We start from the raw sequence: 14018 nt of genomic DNA, 5'->3' as shown, positions 1-14018 counted from the left end.
GCGATAGCATTCAAAGATCCCCGAATACTTTTCACGCTTCCCCGCAGCTGCAGCTTATGTAACCGTAATGTTTATCGGGAAACGCTGGCGGCGAACGCTACGCACGAAGGCGAGCTTTCTGGTAGAAATGCGGCCTCTTGCGTAGGTCTTGTTATTAACGCGACAGCGTTAAGAAGCTCGTGTCGCAGAAAAGCCGGTGTCGTCGGCGTCGGTGTCGGCGTCGGTGTCGGCGGCGTTGGCCGTGAGCGATAAATCCCAGCAGGTCCTTCATGAATAAAAAACAACTTGCAAGATGGGCTGGGTGGGAATCGAACCAGGGTCTCCGGAGTGTGAGACGGAGGCGCTACCACTGAGCCACGAGTTTCGTGCTTCAAAGCGGTACAAACGCGCCTCTAGTGAATGCGGTGTTGCCTTAGAGGCGTGCGTCGCTTGCTCAGGCGCACATTTCGTTGCCTCGCCGAACGCTGCGTTGCTCGACGCTCACCGCGTCCGATGCGGGGCGCGTAGGCGCTGCGCCGAAGCCCATTGTCTTACATCCCTTGGCGGGTCGACGGGAACGCTGTCGCGTTCCACTCTTGAAGGCGAAGCTTAAGCGTCCTCCAGTTTTTGTTTCGCACTTTTAATGTTTCAGTCTGACAAGATCTAAGATAAAAGGTGTTTGCAGTGTGTGTGTTTTTTACATGACATTTGTTTGTGGGCTGTCAATCTGAAAATTCCGAGGAATACCTTTGTTAAGAATGAAAGACAAGGTATGAGAAACTTTGTTGATAAAAGAGTGGTTGAGTATGCGTGGTAGGAAATTATTTTTACCGAAAGGATGGTCGACACTTGACGCGGGCCGCCGACGTAGAATCTTTTGCGACACGAGGCCCTCAATGTTATCGCGTTAAAGTCGGTTCTATGGCGGAATCCTCACTCCTCATTGTTTTACTCAGGGGAGTACACTTTTTTTACTCGCAAGCGTAATGGCCAGCTCGTGAAATCTGCGGTGTTTGCCTGACGCGGCGAAGCAAGCGAACGAGGAAGGCGCTTGGCCTCCGCGCTGGCTCCGGTTTGTTTGCAAATTTCCTCTGCACATTTAATCCGCACTGTGGACAACGATAACGATGAAATTTGAGGATAAAAATCGTTAAGCGTGCTTTCTCCTCTGTAAGCTAACACTGTGAACACAAAGTCTGACACACATATGCCTGAAATTGCGCTGCTGAAATGTTTGCTATTAATGGATAACGAAAAAAAAATTATGAAGAACACACCCCGCTTACAATTAAAGAATACGTTGAGCATGTATTGGGAGGTGATTATTTGCGGCACTATATTAAAGCGAAAGCTTTACTGGCCGCGAACTTGCGATTTCGCCGTGGCGGTGCTCTGAGGAGGCACATGACGTCACAACGCGCGCCTCGCCGCGGATATTTCTCTCTCTCGCTCTCTAGTCACTACTGCACATGCGCCATTAGTAGCACCGAGCCACAGGTGTTCCGCCGCTCCGCGGCGGAACACCTGTCGCCCGGTGCTACTTGTTGACTAACGTATCAAAATGCTTTCACTCTTTCTTTCATCTGAAGCGTCAACCCTTCCAATTTGCAATTGCTCCATTCCATACCTTTAGCCCAAATTTATTTTCGGCGCGAACGTCGTGCTCTCCTCCCCCCCCCACCCCCCGCCCCCTTCCGCGCGAATCTCTCTCTGCCCCTTCCCCCCTTCCAAATCATCGTTTTACTGTTTGTTGGCGTGCTTGCGTCTATGCATCAAATAAGTTAACTGCAGGAAGATTTCATAGGCGATGGTCTGCAAAAATAAAAAAAAAGAAAGTTGTATTTCCGCGAAACTTTGATAAGCAGCCTAGAAGTAGACGCTGTAGCCTGCGCTGGTGTACATGTGTCCAACAGGATGCTTCACTAGGATGCTTCACTGGGATGCTAGGGTGCTTCGGTTCTGCACATTATGCACGCTCAAGACGTACGGAAATCCAGCTGCTTTTTTCATCTTTATCGTTTTTTATTGCAATAGAAATTATATGGACATTCCAGGTGCATTTCTGCCGTCGCCGTGAGGTTCCGTATGAAGTCCGAGGGCGATAAAATCGTCGCCGCGCGCTGTGTGCTGTATGTGCGAGCGAAAGCGTGCTAGGGTAAGCCGGCGATCCCGGCTGAACCTGGCGCAGATAAGCGAGGAAAGCGGGAAGAAACGCGCCGTCTTCCGTCGCGCACAAGGATACGGGGGGAGGCGTTCTACTCCGGGCGGCCCGGGCAGCCGCGCGCGCCATCTCGGGTCGCTGTATCTCGAAAGCCATCTGCGACAGCGACAGAGGCCGCCGCGCGCTGTGTTTTGGCGCCTTAGTTCGCGTTGATGCGAGGCTCAGCAGAAAGGTCCATTCGCTCGCTGCTGCTGCCGTGCTTCTTCACTCGAGCGTTTCGGCGGCGGATTTTCGCGATCAACGAGTGAGATGCGTTCATGTTTGCTCGCGCGCCCGTGACATCGTGCTTGTTAGTTTAGTTATAGTATGCCTCAGGCACGTACCCAGGATTTTTTTTCGGGGGGGGGCCCACCACCTCCATCATCATCATCATCATCATCATCATTGTCGTCATCATCGCCATCATCATCATCACCCTGTTTTATGTCCACTGCAGGGCGAAGGCCTCTCCCTGCGATCTCCAATTACCCCTGTCCTGCGCCAACCGATTCCAACTAGCGCCCGCGAATTTCCTAATTTCATCGCTCCACCTAGTGTTTTGTCGTCCTCGATTGCGTTTCCCTTCTCTTGGTACCCATTCTGTAACCCTAATGGTCCAACGGTTATCTAACCGGCGCATTACATGACCTGCCCAGCTACAGTTTTTTCCTCTTTATGTCAATTAGAAGATCGTCTATACCCGTTCGCTCTCTGATCCAAACCACTCTCTTTCTCTCTTAACGTTATGCCTAGCAATCTTCGTTCGATCGCTCTTTGCGCGGTCCTTAACTTGCTCTCAAGTCTCTGCCCCATATGTCAGCACTGGCAAAATGCACTGATTGCACACCTTAGTTTTCAATAATAATGGAAAGCTTCCAGTCAGGAGCTGGCAATGTCTGCCGTATGCGATCCAGCCTATTTTTATTCTTCTGCGAATTTCCTTCCTATGATCAGGGTCCCCTGTGATTAATTGACCTATAGGTAAACATACTCCTTCACAGTCTCTAGTGGCCGACTGGCGATCCTGATCTCTTGTTCGTTTGCCCGGCTATTTATCATTATCTTCGTCTTCTGCATATTCATATTCAACCCCACTCTTACACTCTCTCTGTTAAGGTCTCCAATCATTTGTTGTAACTCGTCTGCATTGTTGTTGAATAGAACAATATCATCGGCAAACCGAAGGTTGCTGAGATATTTGCCGTCGATCTTTACTCCTAAGCCTTCCCAGTTTAATAGCTTGAATTCTTCTAAGCGCGCTATGAATAACTTTGGAGAAATTGTGTCTCCCTGTCTGACCCCTTTCTCTATAGGTATCTCCCAGCTTTTCTTTTGTAGAACTAAGGTAGCTGTAGAACCTCTGTAGATATTCTTTCGCGAAGGACGAGTCAGTAAGACGAGAAACTATTTACAGATTATATTTACAAAAACGTTGCAGCGCTGACCGGTTAGATCCACAGCGCGAGCCCAGTTCGTTCTTCCTCCTCTTTTCTGGAGTTATGGCGCCTACGCGCCTCGTTCAAGCAAACAAATACCACACGCATGTAGAAATATTTTCCAAGCTTTTTACGTAAGCGTTCTGTACTCCTTGATTACGTAGTGCCTCTACGATTGCTGGTATCTCTACTTAATCAAATGCATTTTCGTAATCTATATAAGCCACATAGCGAGGCTTATTGTACTCTGCAGATTTAGCGATAACCTGATTGATAACATGGATGTGATCAGTGTAAAGTATCTCTTCCTGAAGCCAGCCTGTTCCCTTGGTTGACAAAATCCAGTGTTGCCCTTATTCTATTGGAGATTATTTTGATTAATATTTTATATAATACTGGGAGCAAGCTAATGGTCCCATAATTGTTCAATTCTTTAACGTCTCCTTTTTTTGTGGATTAGTATAATATCTGCATTCTTCCAGTTTTCTGGGACCCTTGCAGTCGATAGACACTTCGTATAAAGAGCCGCCAGTTTTCCAAGCATTATGTCTCCTCAACCTTTGATTAAATCGACTGTTATTCCACTTTCTCCTCCCGCTCTTCATCGTTTCATGTCTTGCAGGGCCCTTCTGACCTCATCGCTAGTTATAGGAGAGTTTCTGTATCCTGTTCAATACTGTTTCTAAGTGAGCTATCGTGACTCCTCTGGGTGCTGTATACAGGTCGGCTTAGAATTTTTCCGCTGCTTTTACTATATCGAGATTGCTGATGATATTATCCTTCTTATCATTTAGTGCATACATCATTGTTTGTCCTATGCCAGGTTTCTTTTTTACTGATTTCAGGCTGCATTCATTTTTTACGGCTTCTTCAGTCTTCCTCATGTTATAGTTTCGAATATCAGTTATTTGTTTCGCCTTGTTGATCAGTTTTGACAGCTCCGCGAATTGCGTAACGCTGTGCGGCCGCCAGTCCCATACAACCGCGTAGAGCGCAGGACTCTGCGATTCTAGACGTTCTGCGCTCACCGCGAAAGGTTAGAAAAACACCCACATAATCACAGCAGAGAAGTGGCTACGTGAGGCGGTTCCAAACAAGTAATTGTTCTCCACTTCCGGCGGCGTTTTCTCTACTTCCTTTTTAAATAAAAAGATGTTGATCCATAAATATTCTCATAAACAACGGTTAACTTATTTATTATTCGCTTTTGCTTGCAGTTTGGTTGTTACCTTGGCTCTCTCCCTTAGTAGATCGCTTAATTTCTCAACTCCTTGCGATTTTTGTTTCCAGTTGCCAATTTCGCACGAAAAGTGCTATACAATTAGGGAAAAACAGACGAGGTAACGGGTGACAGTCATCTTATGGGTTTAAGGGTTATTGCAGGGTTTCATGATGGACGCTCTTTCACATTATTTTATTTCCCACCTTATCTAACCCATATCAAGTGTATATGGTTCCGGGCATCTGCCAGCGTCGCAGCGAGCCGTAACTCAAGGAAATAATGAAGCAAAGGGATAAGTTAAACGCAATTGGCGTATTCTCCGGCCGCAACTCGTTCCATGAGAGTACAGACCAGCTGAGTAACAGCCGCATCCCTCTCCTGGTCCCAGGACCAGCCTAAACAAAGAAGGTTGAACTAACAAAAGCAACAGCTATGCGCGTGACGGTTGAATAGATGGTGACAATTGAACGCATCTCGAGTTAATCGCGCGGGTGCGGAATCTATGAGAAAACTGTCCTTCACATTACAAGAGATGCCGATAACTACCGCCATCGAAAAGGAGTGAAAAAGGCAGCATAAGCTGACCGATGAACAGCTGCCAAGTCTCAACATTGATCTGGCGGCGCTTTAGGAATGTGTGAGGAGTGGTGGCGTGGGCGGGGAGGGGGGGGGGGGGGTATGCCACTTGATTTCGGGGGGGGCCCGGGCCCCCCCGGGCCCCCCCCTGGGTACGTGCCTGGTATGCCTATGTTTACAAGTTTATACGGCCGATATGACTACTATCCTTACTTCGTATTGCTGGCTGTCCACAAACTTGCTATTGCAATAAATGCTTCACCGTTTGGGTGAAACTGCGACTTTTTTCGACATCTTCTGAGCGCCGTCATCTCGTAAAACTATTAGCGCACTGAGGTTACGACAGGAAATAGCAATAGTTGGAGCTCGACCTACCCTGATTTTTCAATAAGTATGACTGGCCATTTCGAAGATCTGCTGTTCCAGAGATGTCCTGCTACTTCTGTTCTGCATTAACGACCAGACCCTACATGCCTCAAGTTACCTAGCTTTATTTTCAATGACTGCTTTCGACTGCGTTTCAGTGGCTAATCTTATCAATTATTGTCATCTTTTGATACCTGTTCAGCAGTATTCTTGCTCACGAATAGTTGTTCTTGAGTGCCAAGGCTTGTCGCAAGCTTTTTTTGGGGTGGACGTTGAGTCTCGAGCTACATTTCCATAGCGGTTCCCCGTCATGTTGACCTGCACTGTGATTTCAGTTAAGTATTAGCAAGTGTGGTTGGTTCACGCCTCGGCATCGAATCCTTAGCTTCGACGTCCTGCCTTTAGAGCACGGTCAGGTTCCACCCGCCGCTTGAGACGTTCAGCACGGGTATAGGGCATGCATGCACCTGGTGCCTTGGCTGGAGTGCTAGAGTGTAAATGACGCTGGAATCTGAGTTTGCTATAGAATAAAGAGTTTTCTCATGGAATTTTAGGAAGGGGGGGATGGATTCCTAATCGGTTCTGGCAAGACAATCTTTTTTTTCTCAGACGCTTTCGAACTACTGTCCGTCGTGCGTGTGTTCGGCGATGACTCGTGTTTGTTGGTTCGCAGGCGCCCGTGCTGGAGTGGGACCGTTTCGACTGCTACCCGGAGAATCCAGACGTGGACGTGCGCACGTGCGAGGACCGGGGATGCTGCTGGGCTGTCACCGACGTCCAAAACGACAAGGATGGTCCTGATGCCAGGGAACACTACAGGTCGGCATACGCGAAAGGTGGATCGCCGTCTGAGAGCGCTAGTTACAAAAGCACGAGGTTTCAGAAAGACAACAGCCTTTTTATGCTCCCATATTTTTTTTTCCAGTTTCTCTGTGTGCTATACGTCGTGTATGTCGCCGTCGAATTCTTCTTCTTCTTCTTCTTCTTCTTCAAAAAAGACAAATTGCGTTATTACCTCTTCGTTTTTTCGTATAACAAGCACTTTGTGTATATAGGCCGTGCAGAGTCGTGACCTATGCAAGACTACATGCTTCTGCAGCGCAGCTGACATTGATAGGAATGTTGAAGTTCATACTTGGATATGTCGTAAATAGTGTGGAGCGCTGAGCGCCCTTAGGAGGCCCCTCACCAGGCCCCATCGAAAATTTTGTATGTATACGGGGATGAACATTTTTACGCCTTCCGGAATTTTCAAAAACCGTCTACTGGAGATAACATTATTGGTGTCCTTGAGCTGGATTATTCAGACAGGCGGACATTACTTGCAACGAGAAATCGAAACACATATTCAACTAATTAAAGAAATTCTTTATCTAACTTCTGAATTAATTTGCGGTACATATTGCTATTTAAAAATCGTAGCCGGTGAACTTGCAAGGCATCCGACTTGGAATGAATTTCCAGAATGACAAAAGTTTGAATATACACACAATCAAACCTGTCGTGAAAATGCACTGTTGTTCCACTTACCTAAAAAAGAAAAAGACTATCCTTTATGCATTGAAGTGCGAAAGTAACTGGAACGCCCATGTATTCCGTCCCACATTTTGGAAAATGATATGTCGAGTCCCATAAGTGCCACTGTGTTCACTGGGTATGTACCACAGAGAATGTGTCCGTGGGGTTGCTGGGGATGGGCATTATTATTATTATTATTATTATTATTATTATTATTATTATTATTATTATTATTATTATTATTATTATTATGTGCACATGGCAGGAAAGGGAAAGAGAGTAGCAGGCTGGCAACTGCCACCGGAAGGGGCAGAACACGTGCCTACTCCTCAGAAAGGAGGAGACAGAAAGAGCGAAAGAGCGAAACAAACAGCGCACGTCACACACAGCGCAGGTCGCTCACAGTAGGGCCGGCCACTGCAGGTCACGCTACTACAGAATGTTAAAACAGAATAGTGTTTGAAGTATTTTCATTTGTAAAAATAGAAATAAGTTCCAAACGTGAACCTAAGTTCGTTTCTTTGGGAAAGTAAGAAGAGCGCGATGAGCCTGACAGCGTCGAGACGCAGAACCACTGGGGCGCAATCATTTGTCGAGTGTCGCACACCGCAGGCCAAGGAGGTGATAGTCCCTCACTAGCGACATGCACTGGGCACTGAAAGAGGGACACTCCAATATCAAATGTTGAAGTGCCTCGCAGCAACCGCAAGACGTACACGATGGACTGGTATAAACGTTCGAACACGTTCACACAGCCAACCCTTACCTGGTTGTGTGAAGGTGTTCGAAGGTTCACACCGACAAGGACGTGTGACCAGCCCATCGTTTAGTTAGAATTACACGCATTCCATCATCTCGCCGTCGCCAGTTACCGTGAAAGTGGCAACGACGTTACCGTCCTGAAAATAATGGAGACAAAGCTCGTAAACGCTGCCGCAGGATAAGCATCGCGAATGCGTTGTTTTGGCTTGTACATGTACACGCTTGATGACAGTGTGATTTGCCTTACGGTTTCTTTAATGACACGTATAACGTTTGACAGGAATCTAGGATATTTTAATGTTATTTTTCCTCTGCCGATACTACATAGTAGTGTAGGCATCCCTCCTCTCCCCTTCCCCCCATTTTTTTTCTGCTGAGAACAGGTTATTTGTTAACGGTTTGTTCGTATACGTATTAATCTTCAAATACCTGGTTACTGGTGACGTGGATGACAGTGGAAACGTTGGTAGCAACAACTTGTGGCGCTTCGTTTAGCTACAACGCGTTATAAGCGTTTTGCTACATAGGCGCCCTCATCGAAGGAAAAAAAAGAAAGAGCGCCTGTGAACACGTCGGTGCTTACGGTTTAAAGCAATAGCTCTCGGTCGCTGCAATAGTAGTTATGTTTCCACACTGGTTTGATTCCGTCCCAAAACATGGCGCCACCATTACGGCTGCTCACGTCTGCGTCTATCAACAGGCATCAGAGCTGTTGCGAGTTCTATTCGCTTTCTCGATCGTGCGAGATTTTTTTACCTTGATCACAGCCGCAGCGCCATTAAGGTTTACCCTTGTTTTCATCCACACTTTATCCCAAGCGATGGAACTGAAAGGCCACCCAACTCACTCCTGTACACAATCTAGCAACTGGGATGTCGGCTAGGTTGAAGGACAGGTGGGCGGTATATGTGTCTGCTTCAACAGTGCACGTGTTACGCTCGCTGGTCAACTGCTTCTACACCTGCGTGTCGCCGTTACGGCGCTCCAGCTTCCTGCGTTTAGGAGCGGACGTGCGAGAGAGATACATACTTTAATGACAGCTCGGGCTAGTCTGGGCTGGCCTGCGGTTCACTGGACTAGAGAAGACATACTACGTAAGGTGGTAAGTCACATTCAAAAGTCAATTTATTTCCCCAGAATTTATTATTTTTGTACATTTTATGTACGCCCAAACAGTCAGCGACATGCTTAAAAAAAATATCTTGCTATCGTCATTAGTTTGGGAGTTAGTTTTTCCAACCCATACCCTCGCATTGCGAAAGCGAAAATCAGCTCTATTTGTTTTATATAAATATTATGCAAAGTATCTTTTTTTTCATTTTATGTTATCGCCGAGCAGCCGCATGAACAAAAGGAGACTCTAGCGCATCTCACTGGGGACTCCTGGTGTGTAAGGCTGGTCTATCTTAGGCCTCTGTGTTGTTGTTGACATCTTTCACATGGTTTGTAGATTTGTTTGCGTTTTTCTCAAAAGATTTTGCTCCACCTCACGTTACGCAAACTTTGATAACTTTGTTATCAGAAGTGGGGAGAATGTTAATTAAGGAAATGGAGAGGGAATATTTGTTTCTGGAACTGCAGAAACAAATATCTGGTGAATACCTTAGCATTATATTATGACGTGCCGAGTCATTTCCATTCTTTTTTCAGCACACACATGTCTCATCCTGTGGCGCATATTTGTTCCGCGATGTTTTTGTCCTCAGGCAGCCATCTCAAATAACAAGGCACTCCCCTTTGCTTTATAATACATACTTTTTCCTCCTAATTTCTTTCTTTATATTCTTGTAAATTTCCGCGGTCTTCCTTGTTTCCATCATTTGCATCCAATTTAGCATCTCCATTTCTCTCGTTTTCTGTTTTATGACTCCTGCTCGTCTATTTACGCTTTCAATTACCCCGTACTTAGTTGCCAACTTTCTTGACCTCTTCCTGTATCCCGTGTCCACGCTTTTGAAGTACAGATATCTTGTGCACTTTAGCCAGTCATTTATTTTTCATCCATCTTCCTTAACCTTTCTTCAAAACTAATCTTGCTTTGTGCTTCTCTGACTTCAATGGAAGCCCAACCCATGTCACCTTGCACTGCCTCCTTTGTGGTTTTACCGTGGGCCCCCAAAACCGGTCGACCCACCACCCTCTGGTTAATTTCCAACCCCGACAAGATTTGTAATTTATAGCGCAGAGTTGTATTCGCGAACGTTAGTGCTGTCACCATTACCCCTTTCCAAATTACTCGCACCACCTCAAATTTATTATAGCCCCAAAGTACTCGATGTTTCAATATTGCTGCATTCCGCTTCCATTTCATTTTTTTAGATTATCTTCGTGGACGCTTGAATCGGTCTTTCCTTCATTTATGTGTGCACCCAGATACTTATATTGCTTGATTATGGGTAGGTATGACTTCCTGTTGAATTGATAGCACGTCATCACTCGTCTCTTCATTGAGGACCCTAATTTCCTATTTCTCTGTTTCTCTTAAGGTCTCTAGATTCGTCGCTGCATTGCCACTTATATTCGCAAGTGTGTGTAAATATATTGCACTATCCGCTAATAGCGCTATGTAGTCTGCATACATGAGTTCGGGGACCTTCAGATGCACCATTTGTCCATTATGCATGTATGATAGATCAAACCCTAATTCACGCGAACGACAGTGGAGGCAGAGGACACCCTTGCTTCAGTCCTTGGTGGATTTCCACAACGTCATTGCATTTCTGGCTTTCTCATACAGTTTGTGCACGGTTGTCTTTACATATCTCCCTCAGCAGCCCCACAAAATCGCCCTCTATGCCCTCGTTCTTGAGAATATGCCACAACGATTCTTTGTCTACATTGTCGTAGGCTCCTTCAATATCTATAAATGTTATCCGAAGAGGTCTATCCTGAGCTACCGAAATTTTTATGCACCGAGTTAGTACAAGCATATTATCCTCTAAGTGTCTCCCTGGCCTGAATCCAGTCTGTAGTTCCCCACAGTATATAATTTTTCTCCACCCATTGCTACGGTTGTAATTTTATGGCGCATTGCCATTCTATACATCACCATCATTACTCTAATTTGCCTGTACGAGCTCGTCTTATTCTTATCACCATTGCCCTTACACATAAGGTTCGTCCTGCTTTCCTGCCACACAAACAGAATTTTCTAAGTTCTAGTAACTTTCACTGTGGCATCGGTCAACAGTATCTTGCTCTTTGGACCTAGCCGTTTAATTAGCTGTATTGGGGTTTCATAAGGTCCGGCGGCCGTGTCATTAGGGACATTTTCTTCTGCATTTTTCCAGCAAAAGCTTTCAGCAGTAAATTTTGATATCTCGGGTTTCTATGATGTTGGATCTGTCTGAGTCTGGACTACGCTCTCCTTCTTGCCGAAGTTATCCCTGATGTAGCGCAGCGCGTCGTTTTCTTCGAAGACGTTACCGTCTTCAACACTTTTAGCCGTTTGTGAACCTTTAATTGTAGCTCCGAGTGCTCTTACATGGTTTCAGAATCTTTTTGGTACGCCTTTATCTTCTTTTGGCGAATGTAATGTACCCAACTTTCACTCGTACATTAACTTTTTTTGTTTCTCTAGTTTGCTCACCGCCCTTTTCTTTTCCCGGTAGTTGTTCCAAATAAGCATAAGCTCTTCTTCATGTAATCCTAACTTTTTGGCTTCTCGATTATCCCCAGACGCTTGCTTGAGCTGTTCTCTAGCTTGATTTGCTTCATTGTTCCGCCAGTTGCATCGTTTTCTATTTTCAATCCAACGATCTTCTAGCCATGTTTGTCTTATCTTCTGCTGCTAGGACGTCTACGAGTTCATTGTAATCCCAGACTGCTGTATGAAATGTCTGTATTTTCTTCTTTGCGCTTTCTTTTTCTATTTCTGATATATGCTTTTCATTTAGTTTTAAGTATTCTGGTGGTGTTCCTTCCTGTCTTGCGTCGGTGTCTCTCCCCAAAAGTTAAGGTTACACGCGCAGGATCACTACCTAGGCTATCCGTTCCTTGTTCATCTCTCTGAGCTTTACCATTGCCATCTGGTGAAGAAAGAGATAATTTTGGCTTACTACCCCGCCACTGGGGACCAAATTCACAGCCATGCTGCAACGCGCTTTTGGGAGCCGGACACGCGAACCACTGGGCTGCCGCCTAATACGTTTGCGGTCGGCGATTTGTGCGACGCTGTGTGCGTCAAGCGCAATCGGAGAGCGTCATTGACCACGCGCGTATTTCGGTCGCCGCAGCAGGCAAGGCGAGGCTGTGTGAATCGCAAGGAAGTTGTTCTTGAAAAGGTGTGCGGTGTCCTCTGCGAGAGCCTGTTGTATTGTGGAGTCTTCGACAAATTTTCTGTTTGGTTCTTTTTAAGCAGCGCAAAGGACAAGGACGAGACGTGCACATACGCAGCGCCGGGTCTCGTCCTTGTCCTTTGGGCTCTTGAAAAAGAATGTTACACCAACTTGCCCAAGCTTCTACAGTTTCTGTTCAGGCGTGGGCAGAAGAAATGAATTTTCTAAAAGCGTTTTCTTCTCAACTGTGTTTAATGGACCGATATTTAGCGGGCGATGCGAGAGCAGTAATTTGTCATAAACTCACTTTGGCGCAATGAAGTGAACGCAATGAAGTGGTGTCCCACCTAGGGTGGCGAAGGATGTAAGCAGGACGGGGTCGGTGTCGGTGGTTTCGGTCCTTTAGGATGTAAGGCGTGACATGCAGCAGCCGACAAAGTCAGATACGTTACGCCGGCGACGTCCAGGATCGCCGAAAATTTGGCTCCTCTGTAGTTCAGCGCGTTAAATATGGCCCGCAGCGGCGCGGCCATGAGCTGTTGCCGCAGCGCATGCGCAACACAGGCGTAGCGAACGAGCCCGTTTTCATTTGGCAAAGGTGAAAAACCATGCGAACGACGCGTGGCTTATCCATTTCGGAGCCGGAGAGACATTGCTGCGCGCGCACTCCGCTGCGACGGAGAGCAACAACGTCACTACTGGAGCAGCCAATCGCGCGCTTCTCTTTCTGTTTTTTTTTTCGCGCATGCGCATGGGGTTGCGCCGTAGAAGTTTTCAGCGTACAGGCGACAGACGGATGGACGGACGAATCGGCTCGCCATATACAGCTTTGCTGTAAAAGGAAATTGTAAGATAAGAAGTGTCAGGTTCTCAATCCCAATATACGTACGTCTCAGGATCAGAAAATTTTAGATCGGAGTTATCTGACGAAAGGGAATGAGGTCCACATGTGGTCCTATAAACACTTCGATATACATGAGACAAAGGCTGGAACGAATTGCACGACACGCTATATTGAGTGCCAACTCATTGTTTACTTAAAGTGCATCTGTGGTTTTCTGCAGGGACCGTGTACCGAAATGCATATTGCCGCTCAACTCTGGCTACCGGATAGCGGGCCCCGAGGAATCTCTGTTCGGAGGCTACGAGGTGCCCCTGCAGAGGATTTCGTCGCCCTCCCGGTACGGAGACGACATCACGCACTTGAAGGTGCGCGTCCAGATGCAGACGCCGTATCGTCTCAGGGTCAAGGTAGGCGCTTGAGTTTCCTCGAATCGCTCGGACAGCAGTAGAGCCTATTGCTCCCCCTCTGCGCTTGCCCAAAAGCTCCCAGTTGCGTTAGAGCATCTGCCATGGAAACTTACAGATCCGGATAAACATCAACAGAGAAAGGGTGAAAGGGTGATGTGCTAGATATGATTCAAGATGCTGCAAACGCGACTAGTATTTGAGGAGCGTTTACGAGCCGGCGATGATAAAAAACACTTAACGCGCGTACTCGAAATGCGTCATAACGGTTTTGATAAAAAAGCCATTTGAGAGTCGTTACAGGTTTCAGACCATGCAGCATGCACTGATACACAACTACGTCTTTTTTTTCTGTGGCAGCTCATCAAAAGCAGTCAAAAGCACAATATGATACGTCTGCGTGATAGGTGGCGTATGCATTGATGCGCAAGCTG

At 46.5% G+C, this 14018-nt stretch overlaps 3 protein-coding genes across 4 annotated transcripts in view; 1 reads left to right on the top strand and 2 right to left on the bottom strand.

Annotated features, from left to right (window-relative positions):
- LOC135914650 (histone deacetylase complex subunit SAP130-like) overlaps positions 1-14018 on the bottom strand; it is a 612247-nt gene that overhangs the window by 392758 nt on the left and 205471 nt on the right. The window lies entirely within an intron of this gene.
- LOC135914611 (nucleolar MIF4G domain-containing protein 1) overlaps positions 1-14018 on the bottom strand; it is a 192595-nt gene that overhangs the window by 85428 nt on the left and 93149 nt on the right. The gene's annotated exons all lie outside the window — the stretch shown is intronic.
- LOC135914602 (lysosomal alpha-glucosidase-like) overlaps positions 1-14018 on the top strand; it is a 94048-nt gene that overhangs the window by 39339 nt on the left and 40691 nt on the right. For both annotated transcript variants that reach the window (XR_010568355.1, XM_065447521.1), the window contains exons 3-4: positions 6453-6598; positions 13401-13587. Coding sequence is in view for 1 of the 2 variants with exons in the window: in XM_065447521.1 (XP_065303593.1) it covers positions 6453-6598; positions 13401-13587 (333 nt within the window). In the remaining variant the exon portion in view is untranslated. The remainder of the gene's footprint in view (positions 1-6452; positions 6599-13400; positions 13588-14018) is intronic.

This window comes from Dermacentor albipictus, chromosome 1, assembly GCF_038994185.2.
Source record: "Dermacentor albipictus isolate Rhodes 1998 colony chromosome 1, USDA_Dalb.pri_finalv2, whole genome shotgun sequence".
NCBI classification, from domain to species: Eukaryota; Metazoa; Arthropoda; class Arachnida; order Ixodida; family Ixodidae; genus Dermacentor; species Dermacentor albipictus.
Note: the sequence above shows the minus strand (reverse complement) of the source record. Positions and strands in the feature narration are given on the sequence as shown.